The 25,825-nt window shown below is 41.1% G+C and overlaps 1 protein-coding gene and 1 long non-coding RNA gene across 2 annotated transcripts; one reads left to right on the top strand and one right to left on the bottom strand.

Moving 5' to 3' along the window:
• Positions 1 to 2,863: 2,863 nt before the first annotated feature.
• Positions 2,864 to 5,113, top strand: LOC309561358. The gene is made up of 2 exons (XR_014225561.1): positions 2,864 to 4,456; positions 4,499 to 5,113. It is a non-coding gene; the product is annotated as an uncharacterized lncRNA (long non-coding RNA).
• GLUL (glutamate-ammonia ligase) lies at positions 4,793 to 25,825 on the bottom strand. The gene is made up of 6 exons (XM_082265228.1): positions 25,622 to 25,825; positions 22,837 to 22,998; positions 13,496 to 13,642; positions 11,473 to 11,600; positions 7,654 to 7,853; positions 4,793 to 5,329 (listed from the first exon to the last, which is right to left on the bottom strand). The coding sequence occupies exons 1-6, from the start codon at positions 25,785 to 25,787 to the stop codon at positions 5,011 to 5,013; spliced, it is 1,122 nt and encodes a 373-aa protein (XP_082121354.1). The 5' UTR covers positions 25,788 to 25,825; the 3' UTR covers positions 4,793 to 5,010.

The raw sequence follows: 25,825 nt of genomic DNA on the forward strand, positions 1-25,825 counted from the left end.
TATTTGGGCCATATAGACCTACGGAATGGCAATTTTTGTTAATATACATTTTATTATATGGTTTCTACATTTTTTTAGGTAATTGAATATCTCCATTAGCATATGAGACATGTTAGACATAAGAGATATATTAGTGTTTTCCCCTTGTTATGTGTAATACATTTTCTGTAATGGGGATGTAATTTTCAATTGAACCCAGGAATTTTATTTCTCTGAATTTTTCCATTTTTTATATGTATTTTGCTAATATCGTTATAGATTATGTAAGGTTGCTAATAATATTTATTTTTAATATGGGTTGATGTAATGTCTAATGTATGTAATATACATGCCTTTTTTCAATTGGCAAAGGTATTTTTATGGCTTCCGTAAAGAGGCTTGATTGTGGGACCGCTTCCATCTTTCAGGGAGCATAGCCGGTCGTCGTTGATGAGTCCTCATCTAGATGACGTCAGTATGATTCCTTAGATGGAGGCGAGGCTTGGGGTGCAAGCCTTGATGCCATTTTGGTCTTATCTTACTGCCATAATTCAGTGTGACTTCCGGAATGAGGGTGAGGCTTGGAATGCAAGTCTCAGCGCCATCTTGCTTGTCACAGCTAAAACTATTGTCTGGTTGCTGCGGTATTGACAGGAAACACTGTGATTGAAATTATAAATTCACAATGACTGAACATGGACTTTCACTCCAGATGATAGATGAAACGTGTCGAATTGAGTCCCAGCCAGGTCATTGCAAACTACATGTTTGACAGATTGATGGATTTTTTATTTAAAGCGCTAAATCTATTGATGGAATGTACGTGTTCTGTACTTCTTCAATAAATTCTGTTATATTAGTTTTACACTATGTGGAGATATTTTGTTGTTTTGAAAGCTTGGATTATATATTACAGAGAAAGTGGAATTTCAACTACAGCTTGGCAGAAGGTTTCTGAGTCCAAGCTTTCTGGTAAGTGTATATATATTTCTTGGTGGTGGATATCTTGTCCCTGGCGTTCTACCATCATGGAATTTCTTCAAATTTATGAGGATTCATATATAGTAACATAGTAGTTGAGGTTGAATAAAGACAATAGTCCATCCAGTTCAACCTGTGTAGGTGTGTGTGGACGTATTCATTTCCCATACCCCCGAATGTTTTGATCCTTGAGATGTACATCCAAGAGTCTTTTAAAAGTAGCCGTACTCCCTGCAGTAACAACCATTTGTGGTAGAGAATTCCACAGTCTAGTAGCCCTTACTGTAAAGAACCCACTGTGTAGCCTGAGGTTAAAACGCTTCTCCTCTAATCGCATTGTATGGCCTCGTGTCCTCATACATTCTTTGCGACTGAATAGTTTTTTTTCTATGTTGATATCACCATTGAGGTATTTATAAATTGTTATCATGTCCCCTCTCAGGCGTCTCTTCTCCAGGGAGAATAAATCAAGCCCTTGTAAGTGCTCTTCATAATTTAGGTCCTCCAATCCCCTAATCAGTTTAGTTCCCCTTCACTGGACTCTCTCCAGCTCCAACACATCCCTTCTGAGGACTGGCAACCAGAATTGTACAGAATACTCCAGATGTGGTCGGACCAGTGTTTTATAAAGTGGTAGGATTATAGTTTTATCTCTGGAATACATCCCCTTCCTAATGCATGCCAATATTCTGCCGGCTTTGGCAGCTGCAGGTTGACATTGCATGCTAATGCTAAGTCTATCTTCTACTAAGATCCCCAGATCTTTCTCCATTTTTGATTCTCCCAGAGGTTTCCCCCCTAAAGTGTATTTTGCTTTTATGTTTTTTGTCCCCAAATTCAACACCTTACACTTCTCCACATTAAACCTCATTTGCCATGTAGTTGCCCACTCTACGATTTTTTCAGGTCACTCTAAGATTCCTGCCTCACGATGTGAAGTTATTGCCCTGCTTAATTTTGTGTCATCTGCAAAAACTGAAATCGAGCTACTGATCCCGTCCTCAATGCTATTTATGAATAAATTGAATAATATTGGTCCCAGGACTGAGCCTTGGGGGACCCCACTTTCCACCCCAGCCTAACTATACGTTATTTATTGCCACCCTTTGGACACGCCCCTTTAACCAGTTCTGAATCCAAGAGCAGACCTTGTGGTCTATGCCTGCAGACCTTATTTTATATATTAAGCGTTTGTGGGGGACTGTATCAAACGCCTTAGCAAAATCCAGGTACACCACATCCACAGGTCTCCCCCTATCTAGCTCACAGCTCACCTCCTCTTAGAATGTTAACAGATTGGTTTGACAAGAACACCCTTTTGTATATATTTGTGATTCAGCACTGGACTATTTGCACTGTATAATTTGGGATTAACACCACCCCTGCTTGGAGTACATGCATGTTGCACTTTACGTCCACAAGTGTGGATGTTTTTCTTCACATGTTTATTTAGCTATTTTATTGTAACACTTGTTCATTATATTGGTTTATATGTAATACATGTAACCTCAAATAGTACTTATGTACATTTTGCACGTTCTTAATTTTGATCACACTTCTGTGGTTCCCTTCATTGAACCACTGATATTTGAGCGCAGCACTTTATCCACAGATTTTTCAACACAGCGTTTGTAGCTGCTGACTTAATTTTTCTGGGAGAGACTGGAGCTCCTCTTTAACTGCAACAGAGAAAAATCCGGTCTTCTGCCCTTTCAGGCAGGGCTGTGCTGTGTGCAAAAACTGTGTTTATCTTAAGACTGGATGGACAGAAATACAAATTCTTTGGCTAGTAAAACAGCTCCCATATATGTATGTCATCTACATATTTCCCTGTTTTTGCTTTGCTTTTTTCTTTAGTAATCTAACAAGAAAGTTAAACTAATAAATCCACAGAATACATATTCAGATTTAGTTTTTTTTATTACAAAAAGAAAAAAACAAAATCTATTTTAAAAACCAGACTATGTCAGAATGAGATGCGAGTCAGAAGCAGTAAATTCTACCCTGCCATTAACACCCGAGACCCATTCACCAATGACGAGTAAGTGGTTTATTCTGTGTGTGCGTACAAATCGTAGAAATTCTGAGATTCACGGGGGGCAAAAAATAAAATTCTTCTTTTTCTTCACAGAGCACTGAGTATAATTATTTGCTGGTACAGAAGTGATCAGTGCACATTAGTTAGCGACCTACTATACATAACTTAAGAGCAAAGATTAAATATTAGCCCAGCTCTTACCACTCTAAAACCTTTGGATGCGTTTCTTAGTACATCGAAACATGATCCATCATTGTACAATATGAAACTGACATACAATTATCACAAATTCAAAAAAGTTAGATCCCTTATTCAAAGGAAACAGGACAATAAAAGTTCGGCTGACAAAAAATGCACAAAACAGGACTGCAAACATCACAGGTTGGTGCTTATGTCCCGTTTCCATTCTGAATGCCACAGGAGAGAAAGTTCAAGCTGTCCTCTAGACATGATCTACGTCCAGACAGTCTTCAAGTTAATTTTAGCAGGACTCTTCTTCAGTTAGTCCAATGATGATTCCAGAACACTGATCTGTCAAGGTTTATAGAAGACCACCACTCTACTTCACGCTGAGATGCCTTACTTAAATATAGTGTTCTATAATTTTTGCATTACTCTCCTCCACAATTCTAATTAGCACCGACATAAACCTTGACAGTTTTATATTATTATTACTATATTATATTCCAAACACCTTGAAAGATACTATAGATATGATAGATCTCCTGATCATCCTCTCTCCATATCTGTAGATTAAAATTACATGTAAATAGAAAAATATTACACCAATGGACCCAAATGACAACATTACTAAGATGGAGACATCCATGTAAAAGCAGCCTCAAAGACATCTAGACAGATACAATGACCCTGTGGTCACTTGAAGGATCAGACTGTATCCTGCTTTATATGTATACTTTACACAGGATAACGGGATACGCCTAGAACATGTCAAATGACTGACAACCTATTTAAAGTTTAAGGGTAAAAGGATATTCCCTTTTTTTTGATCAGTGGTTATCATAGGGCACAGTGAGGCGAAGTTCAGTTGCTCATTCGACTTTGTCTCTTTTCCTTTCCCCTATCACCTTACTGTACCTTTAAGGGATAAAGAAGGCTTATTTAATAAGCCAACAGCATCAATTATTTGCAAAGAGCAATGACAAATCAACCAATCAGAAGCAATTCATTTACTAATGTGACTACAGTAAATGGAAGTCTGATTGGCTGCTATAGATTTCTACACCTTGTATTGCCTTATTAAACAAGTCCACATTGGGTTTATTCAGTGAAGCAATACCAAGAGCAATAATGAGCAATCAGATTAATCTTTTACTGGTCTGATGACGGAAAACTGAAATCTAATTGGTGCCAATCGTTTACTGAACTTTGCACTGCTTTATTGAATAGACTAGTAAGACAAGGGGTTCTTTTGATCTATGCCTAGTCTTGAGTAGTGTTTTTTTTTTTACAATTAATTTTTATTTGTTCATAGAGTAGTGTTTTTTTTTTTCCAGACGTTGAGTTTGATCAAACTTTTAGTTGATCCTGACATAGGGCACAGCCCATTAGGATGTGTTTGACCTGTAAAAACCTTTTCCAGATAGTGGCACTTCTACTCTACACTACATTTTGTATTGACTAGCTTTTAAGTTTTGGCCCCACTGGCAGGAAAGAGATAGGGCCAGTCCTGTTTCTTATGTCTGATTCATTTCAACTTTTGAGGGAGCAAAAGGCATAAGTACCTGCTATGCGTTTGTTTTTCGGTCTACTTTAAAAAAAAAAAAAAACATTTTTCAAAGATCAATGTTTTAAGAATGAACTGAGGTAGTTCATGACAGAATCAGACTATAAAGAATTGATAAGAATCCTACATCCTACTCTACCCCCTTTACTAAATATGTCTAGATGATCTCAGTATATGGAGTTAGACATGCCTTAGGCATAGGTGTAGAGACGAGAAACAGAACTGGCTAATAAAGAAGGTTTGATCGTTGTCTTCCTTTCTTCCTTTAGTTTTTATAGTCCACAGGCTCATCTCCAGTTTCTTTCAGAATGGTGGTTCGAACCACGGCTTCTGTCACAGCATAGGGGTCACAGTTGGCTGATGGACGGCGGTCCTCCAAATATCCCTTCTGGTCTTGCCCGACCTGACGTGGAATACGGATACTTGCAGAGCGGTTTGCCACTCCTGCAGAGAACTCGTTGATGTTGGAAGTTTCATGGTGGCCTGTTAAGCGGCGTGCATTGTCTGATCCTCCTTTGGGGTCATAGATCCGAATGTGGTAACCATGACGCTTACTAAGGAATTCAATGGCCTCTTCAATATGCCTGTGGAAGAAGCATAAAAAATTGAGACATGTCCTTTGTATCTAACATATTACACTTCCTGAGTCTATCATTTCACTGTAACATTTGTGTGCTGCGCACTAAATACTGATCTATGTCAGTGAAGCAGTCAGGTCAGTTGGCTTTGAGACTGAAGCTTTTGAAAAGGGAAAAACGGACTTGGTTTTTCTCAGCGGGGATTGATCCGCCGATCTCCACTGAGCAAGCGGATGACAGCTCCGTTTCCGCTCTGTGTGCAGAGATGGAGCTGTCAGAGCCATGTTCTCCTCTGTGGGAGATCGGATGACAACGGACCGCCTGTCCGTTTTCATTCGATCTTATCCGATCCTATCCTCCAGACAGATGGAAAATAGGGTTTCCATACGGATTTCACGGTCAGGATCAGATCGGATAGCCGCGGGTGTCAGTGGACATGTGTCCACTGACATCCGCTGCTTCATAGGGGTACATGGAGCATCCGATTAGGTCCGCCTGAAAAACTGACAGGCGGACCGGAAAGTCAGTGTGAAAGGGGCCTACAGGTTACTATGTACAACACAGTCAATATAAGGGGGGTCTGTATAAAAATGTTTTTGTTCTTATCACAGGTTTTGCATTACATTGCAAAGGCTATGAGAATGCAAGTCCTGCTTCAAAACAGGTGAAATGCAGGTTTAGAAGGAGATTGACAGAAAGTCTAATGCACCTGTCAATGAAGCCTATAAGCATGGCAAACTGATGCCATCAGACACAAGCCAGAAGCCAATCAACACAGGCCCTAATGCAATCCCATAGTTCACACAAGATATGTTGCTGTTCCCATCAAAGTAGTTTTATGTGAAATAACGCTGCATGGTAGATATAACAGTAATGCCCGACCTTCTTTCATTACCTCATTTTGTATAGCAAATTATATTCCATAAAATGAGTTCTACCATAGGGCAAAAGAAAACCCTTTACAGCTAACATATGCCTGGTATCCCTTCTGTTGCCTTCTGCTGCTGTGCACATTGTGAATGAAAAATCTGCATCTTTGCTACATAGAAGCAAAAACATGGCATTTCAAATACTACCTTGAACAAATATAAAATGCATCAAGGCACAAAGAGTTAAAGTATATGTGAACCCTCACCATGTACACAACCCATTCAGTTTAAAATAGAAATGAAAGGCAAAACGTTTGTGTATACATATAAACACATTATAAATAACTTTTTTTCCTGTTTTAGAAGTGATCACATAACCTCTGTTCTCAGCTGCATAGAGAAGCTTAGGGAGGTGGGGGGAGGAGAAACAGCAGCACAATAAACTTCCCAGTGAATGGCTGTGTAGGTGGGGGGTGTCAGGACAAGTTTGATCATTGGAGGAGAGCAGGCCGAGTTCCCAGCACAGCAAGAAAACGGACCATGCTCTGCTCTCATGCCTAGCGTGATCAGTTTTTAATAGTAAACTAGAGAAACTGGCAATACAAAGCGAACAGGATACTTTTTCATTTAATTACATGCTACAGGAGGCACAGCCCACAACGGAAGCCCCATAGTAAGTCTATGGGTGATGTCACTTCCCATTCATTTCACAGCCATTGTCGACCGTGTCCTCTGCAGAGATTCCGCAGCTGAAGATCGGGTCGGATCAGCTTCAAAAAAGGTATGTATACTGATTTATTCTTTAGAGGGCTAGATAGGTTAGTTTTAGAGCGTGTATATCTATAGATGCAGGGATTTTAGTGTTAGGGTGGACTTACAGTGTAAGTGCAAAATGCAATACCCTGAATTTATCTTGACTTAGATAAATTATGATTGATTGATTGCTATGAAATATTGCTCTTTGCATATTGGTCTTTGCTACTTGCACTGCTTCTTCAATATGCCATCTAATGAAGCAATGCTTCTTAAAGCAGAGTTCCAGACACACATCTCCCGGGAGCCCCTGCGCCGCAGGATATGATGTACCTCGCCGAGGCGCCGAAAGAGGAAGAATAAAGCATACACCATAGCAACAAGGTAAACAGAGCAAGAAACATGCATAATGTTGTTTCTACTTGTGGGATTGCAGCAATTTATGTAAAGATGCAAATATGGGTGGAACTCCGCTTTAATGCAATACAAATGTAATTTTTCTAGTAGTGGCTAAACCATACACTCTAACAGCTGTTTGGTTACTATAGGGAGCAATACAAAATAATATCCTTGCTACAAAGCAAAAAAATAAATTCATCCCTAAATGCACGCCTCTGTTTCTTATTTTACCATGTCACTTATAATTACTTTACACCTAAGTACAAGCTGCTTTATACATGCACCCTCCTTTACAAAGACTTTACTTACTTGAGGCCTCCGTCTTCTCGCATTTTCTTTGTGCTGTAATTGGTATGGCAACCAGCTCCATTCCAGTTTCCTGTAATGGGTTTCGGGTCAAATGAAACTACGAGTCCAAAGTCCTCACAGACTCGATGCAGAATAAAGCGAGCGATCCACAGATGGTCTCCCATATCAATTCCTTCACATGGGCCAACCTGGAACTCCCACTGTAACAAAAAAAGTTTTTTTTTTTATTACGTTTATAGGCATGTGATATTGTGATATTATGCCTCCAAATGGAACTTTCACTTTTCCCAAAAATATCCTAATAAGGCAGTGCAGCTATAATGCTGCACACACTTGTCAGTGCAAAATAAAACTGTACATTTGCACTGTTAAAAGCTATTAAACTATATTTGCCCAGTCTTGTCCTCTTCAGTACACAATACAGTATGTCAGATACAATGTGTGCAATTAGGAGAATCTGTTTTTATATCTGTCAGTGACTAGTCTATAACACTCCTTTAAAGAGGAAGTAAACCCTCCTCTGCAACTTGTACCTATAGGTAAGCCTATAATAAGGCTTACCTATAGGTACTGTAAATATCTCCTAGAACATGTACGGTTTAGGAGATATTTTCTTTGCATGCAGCCAGTGACATCACTGGAGCATGCGCTCTTAAGGAATGGCTGCTCGTGCCGTTCCTTCAGAGCCCCATGCCATGACCGTCGGCTCCCACGCGCATGCGCGGGAGTGACGTCATCGCGGCTCCTGGCAATCAGATGGCCGGATGCCGCAAACCCGGAAGAAGGTCGACAGAACATGTCACCTATGAGACAGGTGAGCGGTCGGCACTGCGAGGCTTCGTTCTAAGGTAAGTATTTCATAATGAGCTAGTATTTGATGCATACTAGCTCATTATGTGTTTGTCTTTCAGGTGTTAGTTTTAAAAAAAAAAAAAAATTCTGAGGTTTACAACCTCTTTAAAGAGCTTTTTTCTGTTTAATGTAGAGTTTAAGTAAAGTTCAGTTCCTTTTTATACATTGCAATCTTTGAATTTTCCCATCATGATTATCCCTGGGTTTTGCAGGACAACATGTAAATTGCACGTGTCCTTCAATGCCCGTGCAAACACGAGCCACACAAAATGCAATAGTGTTAACCTAACTTATGTGTTTGTGCAGTGTTATAGCGGCAGTGCCACAGACTCACTATGACAGTGATGTCCAAAAAGATAACAGGTTTATTTTAAAGTAGAACTATAGGCAAAACGTTTTCTTTTCATTTTGGATAAAGTAAGGGAGGGTTATAACTTCTGTTGGTAAATTTTTTGTCATGCCGTATGCCCTATTGGGGAGAATTACCTTAACTTCCTGTCTCATAGCTGAGGGGTGGGGGGGGGGGGGGAGGCAGATAAGCGGGGCTTCCCCTTTTGGGTGGAGCTCCACTTTAAGGTTAAAGTTCTAATTACCAACTCTCGTTAACTTTATCCATTTATTCAATGGTTCATCAAGTTCAGTAAAGGAACAATATTAAAATAACCCAATAATTAGCTTGTCATAGTATCTAATCTGCTCTTTAATTGGGATGTTTGTCTCACAAGTCAGTACCTACCTAGGCACATCATATATTAAAGTGGAACTGAAGGCAAAAAAATAAAATTTAGTGAATAGGCAGCCTCTTTATTGCATGCAATGTCCCTTCTGCAATAAAATACACTTACCTGCCTGTTCTCACTCCCTTACAGTATGTACACTGAGCTGCACATGTACAGCAGAGTTTACATTATGGCACACTTCTGGTATGCTGGGATGACTGCACTCCCATACATGCGCAGGAGTGATGTCATCCTGCCTCAACCAATCAAAATGATCAAAGACTGGCACCAAGAAGAACTTGTGGGCATTGGATCATTGAAGCATAGGTATTTGTGCCTCTAGTTTTGCTTTAAGTATTCCATTTTGTCCAAGATATCAAACTCCTGATATGCAATGAATGTATTTGCCTTCTACTTGTCAAAAAACTGAGTGATCAGCGGTGTTTGATCGCTCAGTTCTCAGTCTTAGAGGCGGCGGGGGACAGCTCCAGCATCAGATCGGTGCTGCAGCCATCTAGGTGAGTAGGATTTTTTTTTTTTAGATTCCAGAACTTCTCCTCTTTTAAGGAGCTGAATGAGACCCCTTGAAGGGGAATGCGCACAGTGCCCTATTTTATCTGATAGGTCAATATATTGAGGTGAGCGCACTGTGAATGGTGGTGGGACTCACTTGGAAAATACTGCATGCGCAGGAGCTATGGTGGATGTACTTTATGATCACAAAGGACTTGATTTGGAGGACTTTATTAGTATTGAATTATACATTTCACAAACAGTGTGCATAAGACCCAAATTGTTTGAATTACTGTATATAGTACATTTGTTTACTATAGAAGGAGGTATTTAAGAGGGAGGATATAAGCATGGGATGTAATTTGTATATGTTGCGCTGCACTTTTTGAGAGATGAAACGCTTCAGATTATCAGATCAGAAGAGAATGGGGATAATGATCACCAATACAAAATACACAAACAGTCATCCAATGGCATCTAATGGCAGATTATACATAGCAATGGACAGCTAAAATGTCAGATATCTCATTTTTAAACCGGTATGAGAACCTATGGATATATATTTGTAAAATAATTAGTATTCCTTTCATAAAATGCATATATAACTTTTTTTTTTTGGTTTACCTTGTGGGCTTTTAAATATTTATTTTCTATTACCATACAATATTCATAAAATAAGGGAACCAAAAAGGTTTGGCTTTCTGTATCATTCTTTTCCTATAAAGGACTGGAGTTACTTCTCCTAAACCCCCAACCAGGCTGAAACCTACCCTGAAAATCTGACTTTTGGCACTTTTCCACTGCAAGTACCAGCTAGTACCGGCTCGGCTCTACTCGGCCCTGCTTGGCCCGGTTTGCTTTTCCACTGCTGGTACCGCATGGTATAGGGTCGGAACGGTTCGGTACGGTACGGTATAGGTTTCCTTTTCCACTAAAGTAGTACTAAGTTAAGTGGGTGGGATAACAACGGGGTGGGTGGGATTCTCTGACCAATCAGTGGCTAGTAGTGACTGCATGCAAAGGATTGTGGGATATGGTACCAGTTTGGTACCTGTTGGAACCACAATCGAGTAGGTACTGTTTTTTCAGAGCCGTACCGTACCGTACCGTTCGGTTCCATGCAGTGGAAAAGCAAACCTATACCGTACCGTACCGAACCGTTCCGACCCTATACCATGCGGTACCAGCAGTGGAAAAGCACAAAAGGGTGCCGAACCGGTACGGTTCCATGCAGTGGAAAAGCGCCATTTGTTGGCCGTAGGGAAATCCTTCTTCTTTTACCATGTGGAAATCATTCTTATTAATAACATTTTGATAATTCAAACTCTATGGCAGAGGTCTTCAGACTGTTGTTCAGGAACTACAATTCCCATCATGCCTAGTCATGTCTGTGAATGTCAGAGTTTTACAATGCCTCATGGGACATGTAGTTCTGCAACAGCTGGAAGGCCGTAGTTTGAGGATCCCCGCCCTATGGGGTTGATTTACTAAAAGTGGAGAGTGCAAAATTCAGTGCAGCTATGCATGGTAGGCAATCAGATGCAAAATGCAGCTTGTTTCATTAAGGTTTTGACAATAAACCTGGAAGCTTATTGGTCTCTATGCAAAACTGCACTAGATTTTGCAATCAACCCCAATGTAAGCTCCCCTCAGGGGATATATCTGCTATTTCCACCGAACGTCCAAAACAGGGAATCCAGCCATGTATAGAGTCTCCACCCTGTGAGGGTCTCACCTGTGCTGGCATCACTTCTGCATTTGTTCCGGCAATCTTCACACCGGCATACAGACATGCCCGATAATGAGCCTCCACAACATCCCGTCCATAGGCTTTGTCTGCCCCAACTCCACAGTAATATGGACCTGGAGAAAAGTGGAATGATTTAGGTATTTAGGTTCAGGGAGCACACTGGCTTCTTTAATAAAGAAAAAGTCTTTTATGCAAAGAAAAGGAGACCATAGCATTGGCATAGCTCATTGAACTGAATCATCCTGATTGAATAGTGGAAAACTGCTTCCAGACAGCTGCTCTAATGGTAATTATACATTACATAACCACTTGCTTACAACACTTTTAACACAGAATTTTTTTAGAAATATGCGTATCTGGAAATAAAATTATATTACTATATCTGAACAAAAAAAACTAGGCTAAACCTTACTGGCAGTCCAAAACTACATACGTTTTTTGTTGTTTTAAGCAAATGTTAGCAACAGCAACTAACTGAAATGGCACACAATGGGTTTGATTTTCTAAAACTGGAGATTGAAAAATCTAGTGCAGCTCTGCATGGAGGCAATCAGCTTCTAACATCAGCTTGTTCAATTAGGCTTTGAAAAAAAAAAAAAAAAACTGGAAGCTGATTGGTTTCTGTGCAGATTTGCAGCGGATTTTGCACTCCCCAGTTTTAGTAAATCACCCCCCAATGAGGCCCCATTTTGTCATCTACAGATCAGTGTCCTCCTGCAGACACTGCAATTTGCTACAAAGTCAGCTGCAGCCATTTCTGTTACAATTACATTAAATACTTTATAATTTTGCCCATGGCCCCTGTCTTGCTCATTCTTCTTTAACCACTTCAATACCAGGCACTTTTACCCCCTTCCTGCCCAGGCCAATTTTCAGCTTTTAGCGCTGTCGCACTTTCAGTGACAATTGCATGGTCATGTAACGCTGTACCCAAACAAACTTTTTATCATTTTTCTGTGACAAATAGAGCTTTCTTTTGGTAGTATTAGCCCCCGTTCACACTAAGGCGACCTGTCCGACTTAGAAAAAGGGTCCGGAGCTTCTTTGGGGCGACCAGGAGGCGACCGCCATAGACTTCAATGTTATGAAGTCCGTGGCGGCCGCTCCGAGGTCGCGGCGCGCTGCTCGCACCGCGACCTCCGAGGTCGCGGTGCGAAGTAGCGTCGCTTGCATGTGAACGGGTGCTTCAACCGCCACTGTTTTTTTTTTTTTTATAAATATTAGTATTTTATTCAAGTTTCAATAAACATATAATAATCAAACTTCAAGTCTCATTATACAGATTAATAATCATGCATAAGCATTACAAATAAACTTCCTATAGTATTAACCCTTCCCTCCCCTCCCCCCCAAAAAAATATATATAAAAAAAAAACAAAGCACCAAGTCCCCCTTCCATTTCCAGTCTCATTATACAGAATAACATGTATAAGCATTACAAATAAACTTCCTATATTAATAACCCTTGTCTCCCCCCCCCCCCCCCAAAAAAAAAAAAAAATAGCACCAAGTCCCCTCCTATTTCCAGTCTCATTATACAGATTAATAAACATGTATAAGCATTACAAATAAACTTCCTATATTAAGACCCCTCAAAAAAAAAAAAAACAGCACCAAGTCCCCTCCTATCCTTCTCTGCTACATTTAGGTCTCGTTAGGCTCAGTCCCTCTTGTACCTCGCAATTCCTGCCCTTAACCCTGACCTCTGAGAGCTAGGTTTTTTATTTTTTGCTAAATTTAAAAAAAAAAATAAATAAATACGTTTTTAGTTTCTGGTAGAAAATGTTGTAAATAATGTTTCCCCTTCACTGATGTGCGCTGATGAGGTTGCACTGATGGGCAATTATAGACTGCACTGATGAGACGGCACTGATGAGGTGGCAATGATGAGCAGGCAATAATATGCAACAATGATGGGCACTGATAGGCGGCACTGTTGGGCACTGATACGCACTTATATATGGGCACCTATACGCGGCAATTGAAAAAAAAAAAAACATGACTTTACCTTGAGGTCCTGGAAAGCCATTAGAGGGCCAGCCAAAGGGATGTCCATCCACTCCAAGCAAGGTGTATTCCTGTTCCATGCCAAACCATGGATGTTCATCAGTCACCATATCCATGATCTGCTTACATGTTTTTCGCAGGTTTGTTTCTGCAGAGGGAAATGTCAGGAGTTAGTAGGGCATGTTAGCTGAAATAATCATGTCATGTTCTGTGGTCAAGCCACCATACAATACAGCCATTCTCAAAGACTAAGGTTCCTAAATAATTCAGGTGATGTTTTTTGATATAATTGCAAAAACACTTCTGATTGCATGTTTTTTTTATTACTCTGCATTATTATTAATAAATTACTTTATTTATTCATTACAGGTACTTATATAGACCATCAATTTACGCAGTGCTTTACACATATTTATTATACATTCACATCATTACAGAACATACATTATGGGGTTAACTAGAACTGGAGAGTGCAAAATTAGGTGCAGCTGTGCATGGTAGCCAATCAGCTTCTAATTTCAGCTTGTTCAACTAAGCTAGAACAAAATAACCTGGAAGCTGATTGGTTTCTATGTAAAGCCGCACCAGATTGTTCCCTCTCCAGTTTTAGTAAATCCCCCCCAATGTGTATTTCTGAAAGCCAAATGGTTAATGTTATGCCTTGTGATTGACATTTCTCATATCTGCTGAGAGGCCATTAAAAAAGATAAGCATGACTTTCAATACGAACTTGAGTATTTCTGAGAAACACCTGCAATGCAAACTCTACACAGAAAACGATATTTTCCCGCTGGCTGAAATCTGAGCAAGAAATAGGAACAAACTCAGCCTTGTGGTCAGACTTAGCAAAGGAGAACAAAATGTCAAAAAAATATTACAAAAATGAATGGGCTTTCATGGTCAAAATAGGAAGAACTGATTGCCAAGTTAGAATTTATGTGAAATGTTAAATGAAACATCCTTTGACATAAATTATCCCATTAGGCCCATTAGGTAAAGAGCGTGATGGGAGTCAAGCCCAGGACTTCTGTGCTTCATATAAAGAGCATGATGGGAGTCAAGCCCAGGACTTCTGTGCTTCATATAAAGAGCATGATGGGAGTCAAGCCCAGGACTTCTGTGCTTCGTATAAAGAGCATGATGGGAGTCAAGACCAGGACTTCTGTGCTTTGTATAAAGAGCATGATGGGAGTCAAGCCCAGGATGTCTGTGCTTTGTATAAAGAGCATGATGGGAGTCAAGCCCAGGACTTCTGTGCTTCATATAAAGAGCATGATGGGAGTCAAGACCAGGACTTCTGTGCTTTGTATAAAGAGCATGATGGGAGTCAAGCCCAGGATGTCTGTGCTTTGTATAAAGAGCACGATGGGAGTCAGGTCCAGGACTTCGGTGCTTTGTATAAATAGCGCGATGGGAGTCAAGCCCAGGACTTCGGTGCTTTGTATAAAGAGCGTGATGGGAGTCAAGCCCAGGACTTCTGTGCTTCATATAAACAGCATGATGGGAGTCAAGCCCAGGACTTCTGTGCTTCATATAAACAGCATGATGGGAGTCAAGCCCAGGACTTCTGTGCTTCATATAAAGAGCATGATGGGAGTCAAGCCCAGGACTTCTGTGCTTCATATAAAGAGCATGATGGGAGTGAATTCCGGGACTTCTGTGCTTCATATAAAGAGCATGATGGGAGTCAAGCCCAGGACTTCTGTGCTTCATATAAAGAGCATGATGGGAGTCAAGCCCAGGATGTCTGTGCTTCATATAAAGAGCATGATGGGAGTCAAGACCAGGATGTCTGTGCTTTGTATAAAGAGCATGATGGGAGTCAAGCCCAGGATGTCTGTGCTTTGTATAAAGAGCATGATGGGAGTCAAGCCCAGGACTTCTGTGCTTCATATAAAGAGCATGATGGGAGTCAAGCCCAGGACTTCTGTGCTTCATATAAAGAGCACGATGGGAGTCAGGTCCAGGACTTCGGTGCTTTGTATAAATAGCGTGATAGGAGTCAAGCCCAGGACTTCTGTGCTTCCTATAAAGAGCTTGATGGGATTCAAACCCAGGACTTCTGTGCTTCATATAAAGAGCATGATGGGAGTCAAGCCCAGGACTTCTGTGCTTCATATAAAGAGCATGATGGGAGTCAAGCCCAGGACTTCTGTGCTTCATATAAAGAGCATGATGGGAGTTAATCCCAGGACTTCTGTGCTTCATATAAAGAGCGTGATGGGAGTCAAGCTCAGGACTTCTGTGCTTCGTATAAAGAGCATGATGGGAGTCAAGACCAGGACTTCTGTGCTTTGTATAAAGAGCATGATGGGAGTCAAGCCCAGGATGTCTGTGCTTTGTATAAAGAGCATGATGGGAGTCAAGCCCAGGACTTCTGTGCTTCATATAAAGAGCATGATGGGAGTCAAGACCAGGACTTCTGTGCTTTGTATAAAGAGCATGATGGGAGTCAAGCCCAGGATGTCTGTGCTTTGTATAAAGAGCACGATGGGAGTCAGGTCCAGGACTTCGGTGCTTTGTATAAATAGCGCGATGGGAGTCAAGCCCAGGACTTCGGTGCTTTGTATAAAGAGCGTGATGGGAGTCAAGCCCAGGACTTCTGTGCTTCATATAAACAGCATGATGGGAGTCAAGCCCAGGACTTCTGTGCTTCATATAAAGAGCATGATGGGAGTCAAGCCCAGGACTTCTGTGCTTCATATAAAGAGCATGATGGGAGTGAATTCCGGGACTTCTGTGCTTCATATAAAGAGCATGATGGGAGTCAAGCCCAGGACTTCTGTGCTTCATATAAAGAGCATGATGGGAGTCAAGCCCAGGATGTCTGTGCTTCATATAAAGAGCATGATGGGAGTCAAGACCAGGATGTCTGTGCTTTGTATAAAGAGCATGATGGGAGTCAAGCCCAGGATGTCTGTGCTTTGTATAAAGAGCATGATGGGAGTCAAGCCCAGGACTTCTGTGCTTCATATAAAGAGCATGATGGGAGTCAAGCCCAGGACTTCTGTGCTTCATATAAAGAGCATGATGGGAGTCAAGCCCAGGACTTCTGTGCTTCATATAAAGAGCACGATGGGAGTCAGGTCCAGGACTTTGGTGCTTTGTATAAATAGCGTGATGGGAGTCAAGCCCAGGACTTCTGTGCTTCCTATAAAGAGCTTGATGGGATTCAAACCCAGGACTTCTGTGCTTCATATAAAGAGCATGATGGGAGTCAAGCCCAGGACTTCTGTGCTTCATATAAAGAGCATGATGGGAGTCAAGCCCAGGACTTCTGTGCTTCATATAAAGAGCATGATGGGAGTTAATCCCAGGACTTCTGTGCTTCATATAAAGAGCGTGATGGGAGTCAAGCTCAGGACTTCTGTGCTTCATATAAAGAGCATGATGGGAGTTAATCCCAGGACTTCTGTGCTTCATATAAAGAGCGTGATGGGAGTCAAGCCCAGGGACTTCTGTGCTTCATATAAAGAGCATGATGGGAGTTAATCCCAGGACTTCTGTGCTTCATATAAAGAGCATGATGGGAGTTAATCCCAGGACTTCTGTGCTTCATATAAAGAGCATGATGGGAGTCAAGCCCCGGACTTCTTTGCTTCGTATAAAGAATTCTAAGTATTCAACATTGCCTACACAGCACCTATTTTGACCTAAGGCTAAGATATCTAGGTCAGAGCAGACAGTATGGCTGAAAAATATGTTCTTACATTTGAGCATTTTCTGCATAAGACTTGCAAATAAAGTCTTTACTGAGCACAACATGAATAACAGTTATATGTTTTATTTAACATTTATGTATACTATTTAATTGACTGTCTTCTTCTTTTTAGTTTACCCCTTAAACATTAAGGTCACAGCTGGCCTCAAGGACAATGTCTGGTTATGCGGATATGTCTCAATTGCTAGAAGCAGAAGTCATAAATAGTTCTTTATTCTTATTTTCCAGGAACAAAAAATAAAAAATTATGCAAAAAAAAATAAATAAAGGCCTAACTTGTTTCTCTTTCTGCAAGAAACCCACTTTTTTACCAAGTTTGCCCATTAAAAGTATGACTTTGTATCAAGAATCACATGATTCAAGCTTTTCCCTCTAGTAATTAATGTTCCTGCAAGCTATAATGTTGTTGTAGGGATCTGTATTAACACACTCTTTATATAAAAGTGATAGTAATGTCTAATAAAAAAAAAATGATTGAAAATGATGTTGCACAGAAAGCACCCTCTTCTGCTCCAATCTGCTGCATCTAGTGACAGTATGTGGGGGGATCTTCTCCCCCTGCTTGCTGTAACTATTTAAAAAATAAAACAGCCATGCGGGGCTCTGCCCGCCTTGCCGCGTCGTTCATTCACAGAGTTCAGTGAATGGGAAATGACAAGTATCGGCAGCCTTTGTGGCTGTCAGATTGTAGTTCTCAATGGATGACCATGGCATTGTTGAGCACTCTGGTGGTTCATTGTCTCTTTCTGTCACTGTATAACTGCCTGCCCATACGAGGTATGATCACACAGATACACAGACAAGTCTGCAGGAGTCCTGCATGGCAATGCAATGCTTCCCAGGCTCCTAGAAAAAAAAAAATAATAATAAATGCACGTCTTTTTTTACTTGCAAAAAAATGTGCATTTATTTATTTATTTAAAGGTGAATTCATCCTTTAATGGAATGCAACTTGTTATCATAGAATGTATTTTTTTAAAACACAAGCAGTGCATGTGCCGGTTCACACTAGTGCGATGCCAGACATCGCATCGCACTGCATTGCTGTGCAGATCACCTGTGATGTCTGTGCGATGCAATTACAACCATACACCAAAATGTATGGCTGAAATCGCATTCGCACCAAAATGGAGCAGGACCCTTTTTTTGATTAGTACTTGAATCAGATCGCATAGGTGTTCACACCTATTTTATCCAATTCCTGCACTATTTCACAGTTCGCATTGCGATCTGCCAACCAATCTGGAGGCGACATCAACTTTACACTGACACCCCCAGCGATTCGCAGATCTCAGTGTGAACCAGTGTGCGATTCTGGTGCGATGCGGGAATGGGCACTGATTCCCAGGGTTTCCTGCATCGCACCAGTGTGAACCAGGACTAAGTGCCAGAATTTGACCTGATATCAGCCTTGCAATCCACTGTACAGGGAGCAGGTTGATAGAAAAAAAAGATGTGCTTATCAGTCTGCTCCTTTTCCTTTCACTGTCCTATCATAGGCTAGGAGAGGGACAAGACCTGAGGGAATTAAGAAACTGCAGAGGAAAGTCAGATCTCCTGCCCTGTCAGATAGGGCTGTTCTGTGTGGCAGAGCTGTATAAATCAAGCACTGGATGGATAGTAAAAAGCCTTTTACAGATAAAATGGTTCCACCATACTGTATGTATTTCATCAGTGTATTTAGATATTGCCTAGAAGTTCAACTTTATTCTATGGTACTTATGTATTAGCGACTGTCACTGGCAGACCTTATCATCTAAAATGAACACTGTACTATATAATGTCTATTGGGCACCAGAATATGCCGCCATCCCAGGCTTGGTAAAGGTAGAAGCAAATAGATCGGCTTAAAAAATTATCGGGAGTTGTCTTTTTTTCCTCCCGATAAGCTTTATCTGAAGATGCTAACAGTATGCCTGTGCCACCCCTCTATATGATTCAGATGTGTGATTTGCTAGACCTGTGTGAATGGGCTTTGGGGTTGCATTGATGACATCAGTTTGAGGTCATGAACTCAATAACAGCTGCTTTTAACCAGCTATTTACTTACTTTGGACTGCAGATTACCTTCTTCAAGTGGATGTTGCATTATTATAGACTTCAACTGGAATGCAAAACCCAATTTATGTGAAAGCCAACACAGGCCTTAAAGTGGTCAAATGGCAATTGACCGTCCTCTAATTTCTGCCTTTATGTTGACCATCCATACACAACCTGATCTGAACAATTTAGCTTTAGCCTGAGTTTTGCCCTTATCTGTAAACTTTGCATCTGAGCAGATATCTGCTATTCTTGAGAATCAGGAATATCAGACAGTTAGTATGTTTCCAGGGCACCTTTGGGATTAGTAATCAGATTATGTGACAATCAGTGCAAAAAGCAGTGGTATGGATCTGTAGCAACCAATCAAAACCAACATTTTATGTTTAAAGTGGTGAGACTACAGACAGTTGACTCCTGATTGGTTCTTTTGCATTACTGTACACTAGTTCTCTTTGTGCTATGTACTCTGTAATTTAAAAAGCTCACATCCTTTTTTCTGAGCTGTAATACTCTTCCACCTCTATGAGTTGCTTAGCCCATCTGTTGAGCACAACAGACAACACACAACGCTTGGGTTAGTGGCACAGAACACAATCTGGACGGCCAGATGTCCAAAAACTGATAAAGCTGGGATTTTAAGACTCTGCAGTAATGAAACTAAATATTTCAAACACAGCCAAGACAATAAATGCAGAATATGAGAAAATGGTGACTTGTAAAACGTGGTTACGGAACCAAAGAAGAGTGGTGCAATGGCGGTCAATCCTCTCATTTCCAACTACCTAATAATCTATCCAACCTGCTGCTTGATGGAGGTCTATTTATGAAGCAGTGGATGTGATCTTCACCAAACATTCTCTGGTGGAGAATCAAAACACAGGACCCTGTAAGATTCCCCTGCAGAGAATGCTTGCTTAATATATTAGATTCAACATTTTATAAATCGGCCCAAGACTCAACAACTTTTCCAAACGCACTGTGTTTACCAAGACTCTCTGCCAATGACTCCACTGGCTCATGATCACCCAATGAAGAAAATTTAAAACAGTTACAACGACTTACAAAGCCAACCACAACTCTACCCCAGCTATTCACCAACTTCATTTCAAAATATCACCCAAACTATCCTCTTTGCTCCTCCCAGGCAGGACCCCCTGCTCTCTAGCTTTCTTGTCAGCTCCTCCCATGCTCGCCTCTAGGATATTTCCAGTACCTCGCCCATCCTCTGGAACACCTTACCCCAGCCTGTATGGCTATCACCTACACTACGCTGCTTTTATGTTATCCTTGAAAAATAATTTCTTCAGGGAAGCCTATGCCGTCTTTACCGAACAACTGAATTGTACTTTCTCTAACAACTCACCCTCCCCACTGTTAATATCTTTTTGTTTTTCAATATTTTTTATTAAAGTTTTCATATCATAACATAGCATACATATGAGCAATATGAATCAAGCCGAAAAAGGAACCATAACATCGGTAAAACCAATTATCTTCAAAAGCATTGAAGGGCCATACAAAGGTGGGGGGGGGGGTGTAACCATAGCCAAAAATCGATGAGCATCACAATGTAGACCCTCTTGGAGTCCCACCCCACTTGTCGCAGGGCTCTGCCATATGTGGGGTCCATATGGGTGATTGGATCCCCAAGAAATCACCAAGGGACAGATGAGAATATCCATCCCAAAAAAAAAAGAGAAAAGAAAGAAAAAAAAAAAAAAGGAAAAAAAAAAAAAGAAAAAGAGAAAAGAAAGAAAAGGAGAGGTAGCACAGAGAAGGAAACGACAAGGTGAAGCACCTCAGGACTGCTAAAGACAAGCTCTTGGTACCAGACATGCAGTAGCACTGATGCAGGTTGTACAGAGTAACCTATGCCTTCAGTTAACATCTTGGTAAACATCTGTTCTTCCTTCTAGGTTGTAGGTAGATTGTATCCTACTTGTATTGAAGGCCCCTGGAACCCCCCCCCAGGGAAAGGGAGTCTTGACTGCTGGAAGCTTGGCATCTACGTGGGCATCAAACTAAAACAGGGAGGTCTAGTGGCTCTGTTGGGATTGGTCACTAAGGCATGAGGTGACTTACTGGAGCCTGAACTCTAGAAAAGGCTAAGCAGGGGCATGTCCCACTACTCTAAGGAGATTCTGACATCACAAGAGTGTCCCACCCACCTGCCCGTTGTGAGTTTTGTCACAGCTTTATTGGCGGTTTTTACCTTGCCAGCGATTGATATTGCTTTATGGGCTATGCCCTCAAGTTTAATTCTGGGGTCAGTTTCAAGAGATTGTAAACGATCACCTTGTAAAACAACCCATTCAGTTTAAAATAGAAATGAAAGTCAAAACATCTATGTATAGAAAAAAAACATTATAAATAGCTTTTTTCCCCTTTTTTTTATAAATGAACACATTCCCTTTTTCTCAGCTGCATAAGCTGGAGGAGGAGAAGCAGCAGCACACTGATCTTGCCAGTGAATGGCTGTGCAGGAGAGATGTGTCAGGACAAGTCTGATCATTGGAGGAGAGTACACTGAGTTGCCAGCATAGATAGAGAACTGACCATGGTGTGCTCTCCTGCTTAGTGTTGTCAGTTTTTGAAAAAGAAAGCAGAAGGACTGGCAGGAGCACCAGTGATTTCACATAAAGGAAGCAATACAAAAAGATCATGACACTTTCTCATACAAGTATATGGTACAGCAGGCACATATAAGGAATATGAAGTGTTGGGGTAGCAAACGCTTTAATGCCTGTCTGGCACTGATGGTGTAGACAGGCCTCATAGGCTCCATTCACACTTGTACGATTCTTAAGTTGCACCATTGTGGCGTGCAACTTTGGATGAGTGTGACTTGGATACGACTTTGGTTTTGACTCATTATAATTGACAACTGTTGCACTGAATAACATTCAGGTATGACTTTAATGCAACTTTTGAGGGTTAACATTGAGGTCTATGGCCCTCAAGTTACTAAAGTAGTGCATGAACTACTTTGAATTCGTTGCGATATTAGGTCGCACATATATTAATGGTTATCATTGAAAAAAATTGGGAACAACTTGTCATGAGACTTTGATGTCCAAAGTAGCATGACAAGTCGCACAAGTGTGAAAGGAGCCCTGGACTATCTGTGTTTTGTTATGGATGCAAAAGGTATAACTGCAACTGGCATTGTTATTTGGTACTTTAAATGTTGTTACATTTGGTAAGTTCAATAAAGCTGTGGCCTTGCCCTATTTCCAACCAAAATTAGCCTCTGCGTTTTTTTGGGGGGCAAGGTTTTGATACAATAGTACAATAGTTGGTTAAAACGCGCCTATGCTTCTCAGCAGTCATGTCTCCCTTTATTTTGTAATGCGCTGTGCAAACTCTTGGTGTTATATAAATCCTAAATAATAATAATAATATCAATGCCTTCTAGAGTAACATATATATATATATATATATATATATATATATATATATATATATGTACACACACACACAGTATATATATATAATCCAATCATGAGATTTATTACATAATTAGGTGTCTGAAACAATCTGCATCCGAGTTTATTGTCAGGACGAAATATTGAGCTTACCTGCTATTTTCCTGTTGTATTTCAGCACTTCGCACAACACCAGTTTGTTGGGGTCTTTCCGGAAAGGATCTCTAAACATGGCCACCGGGATCAGAAACATGTCACTGTTTGATCCCTCGGACTGATGGGTGCTAGAGCCATCAAAGTTCCATTCTGGCAAATCTGTAAATAATGACAGCCATTGAAACACATTTAAAAAGTCTAATAATTTCTTAAAGAACAGTTACATCATCTCACAAAAGTGAGTACACCCCTCACATTTTTGTAAATATTTTATTATTTTCTTTTCATGTGACAACACTGAAGAAATGACACTTTTCTATAATGTAAAGTAGTGAGTGTACAGCTTGTATAACTGTGTGAACTTGCAAATTTACACTGTTTGGCCTCTTTCAAACGGGCGTTCCGTATGTCCGTATATCACCCCATCCGTTTGTGGGTGATATACGGACATAATGCTTGTCAATGGGATTGCGGATGTCAGCGGATGACCATCCGCTGACATCTGATTTTCGTCCTTTCAGTTCTGTTCCGTTTTTTGGAACGGAACAGAACCCTATTTTTCTTCCGTTTAAAAAAAACGGACAGGACGCAAAATCGGATGTCATCCGCTGACATCCGCAATCCCCATAGACATACATTATGTCCGTATATCATCCACAAATGGATGGGATGATATGCGGACATATGGACCGGATGACACAAGTGTCTGTAAAAAAAAAATTGACTAAACGGACAAAAAAAACGGAACGCCCATGTGAAAGGACCCTTATACAAGCTGTACACTCACTACTTTACATTGTAGCAAAGTGTCATTTCTTCAGCGTTGTCACATGAAAAGATATAATAAAATTTACAAAAATGTGAGGGGTGTACTCACTTTTGTGTGATACTGTATGTAATAGGTTTTAAGTTTACATCAGCATTTTATGGGTATAGTTTATGTATATTTTAGCTGTGAATGTGTTGGTGTTCCCATAGACAAGCCAATCTCTCCCTGACAATGACCCGTCCTTTCCTATTTCACTCACTGCAATATCCCAATCTTCTTTCCAATCTAGCTGACAAATGAATACAGCATATGAGTAGCGAAAATCAGCAATGTCCAACATTGTCTTAAATTTGAGGCATGTGGTAAAGGAGACATTAAATACAATGGTTTCCTTCTTTGGCATCTCTAGTTACAGTGATTCTAAAGGCTATTTTTTTTTTTTAATAAAATAAAAAAGATGCTATACTTACCTGCTCTGTGGGACAATATTGCCCTTCTTCCTTGTTGGCGCTGTCGACTCCTTAGTAGGTGCTAAGGGGGCACCAGTGCTGGCACGCTCCGGAGCCAGGCTGTGTGTGTCCATAGAAACACACAGTGCTGGCAAGCCACCCCCCCCCCCCCCCACTGGCATTTTAGTTCTTAGTCTCTCCTGTGAGACCAGAAAAAGAGCAGAGCGGGGCTGAAGCTGGGATGGCGCTGGATGGGTGACAGCACTCTGGTAAATGAGAGGGGAAATAGAACAGGTAGTGGGGGGTCGTTACTTTAAAGGGATTGTAAACTTTGTGTAAAGTCAGAAGGTTTTTTTATCTTAATGCATTCTATGCATTAAGATAAAAAAACCTTCTGTTTGCAGCATCCCCCCTAATACTTACCTGAGCCCCCTCTCTATACAGCGATGTCCATGAGTGCCTCAGACTTTCTCTCCTGATTCGCACAGCAATTGGCTCCCGCTGCTGTCAATCAAACTCAGTTAGCCAACCAGGAGAGAGAGTGGGCAGGGCCGAACGGCAGCTCAGTGTCTGAATGGATACACTGACCTGCAGCTCAGCTTGGGTGCCCCCATAGCAAACTGCTTACTGTGGGGGCAATCAACAGGAGAGCCAAAGAGGGACATGAGGAGGAGGATCTGGGCTGCCCTGTGCAAAACCAACTGTAAAGAGCAGGTAAGTATAACATGTTTGTTAGTTTAATAGAAAAAATAATAAATGAGACTTTACAATTATTATAGAGCAGGGCATGCATTAGGGAAAAAACTGTTGGGGTTTAGAACCACTTTAACTCAAACACCCCAAGCTAGGTCAAAATTTGTACCTGGCTTGACAACTACCAGTATTTGACTTTCAGTGCAGAGATTAAATAGATCAACAATTCCCAACTTCTATCACTGATATTATGTGGAGTCCCCAAATTCCATTCTCATCAAAAATTGGCCAAGCCCACAAAATTGTTGCCACTGTTGAACAGGCAATGGCTGGTACACGTTTGGCGCTTTCCACTGCATGGAACCGAACGGTTCGGCTCGCTTTTGTGCTTTTCCACTGCTGGTACCACATGGTATAGTGTAGGAACGGTTCGGTACAGTATGGTGGCGCTTTTCCACTGCATGGAACCGAACGGTACGGCTCTCAAAAACAGTACCTACTCGATTGTGGTTCCAACAGGTACCATACCCGGTACCATATCCCACAATCCTTTGCATGCAGTCACTACTAGCCACTGATTGGTCAGAGAATCCCACCCACCCCGTTGTTATCCCACCCACTTAACTTTAGTACTACTTTAGTGGAAAAGCAAACCATACCGTACCGAACTGTTCCAACACCGTACCATGCGGTACCAGCAGTGGAAAAGCAAACCGGGCCAAGCAGGGCCGAGTAGAGCCGAGCCGGTACTTGCAGTGGAAAAGTGCCAGTTGACAATCCATGTTGTAGTACCAGATTTGGACTGTAGGGGTGCAATGCATTGAAGGGCAGAAAGTTTTTGTTTCAAGAGCTTCATAGATAGAATGCATACCTTCAACAGACTTGGGTTCGCTGTCCAGTGTTCTAGTCTTGCACCGTAGACCTTCTCCTGTCCCATCTATCCATATATACATAGCCTGGACTTTATCCCCTTGTGGCAGCTCCATGTAGGTCTTCTTCACTTCCTTGCATAGCTTTGAGCTGGCTGACAGTGCCATGGTCGCAGGTTAATTAGACACTGCAAAGAGAATAAAAG

Source organism: Pelophylax lessonae (assembly GCF_965119305.1).
Source record: "Pelophylax lessonae genome assembly, chromosome: 8".
Lineage (NCBI taxonomy): Eukaryota > Metazoa > Chordata > Amphibia > Anura > Ranidae > Pelophylax > Pelophylax lessonae.

Excerpts from the sequence above, each read along its gene's own strand:
- GLUL (XM_082265228.1), bottom strand. The coding sequence starts at position 25,787 with ATGGCACTGTCAGCCAGCTCAAAGCTATGCAAGGAAGTGAAGAAGACC. Across the intron at positions 22,999-25,621 it reads CGAACCCAAGTCTGTTGAAG|ATTTGCCAGAATGGAACTTT; the intron begins GTATGCATTCTA and ends CATTATTTACAG. Across the intron at positions 5,330-7,653 it reads CGAGAAGACGGAGGCCTCAA|GCATATTGAAGAGGCCATTG; the intron begins GTAAGTAAAGTC and ends CTTCTTCCACAG.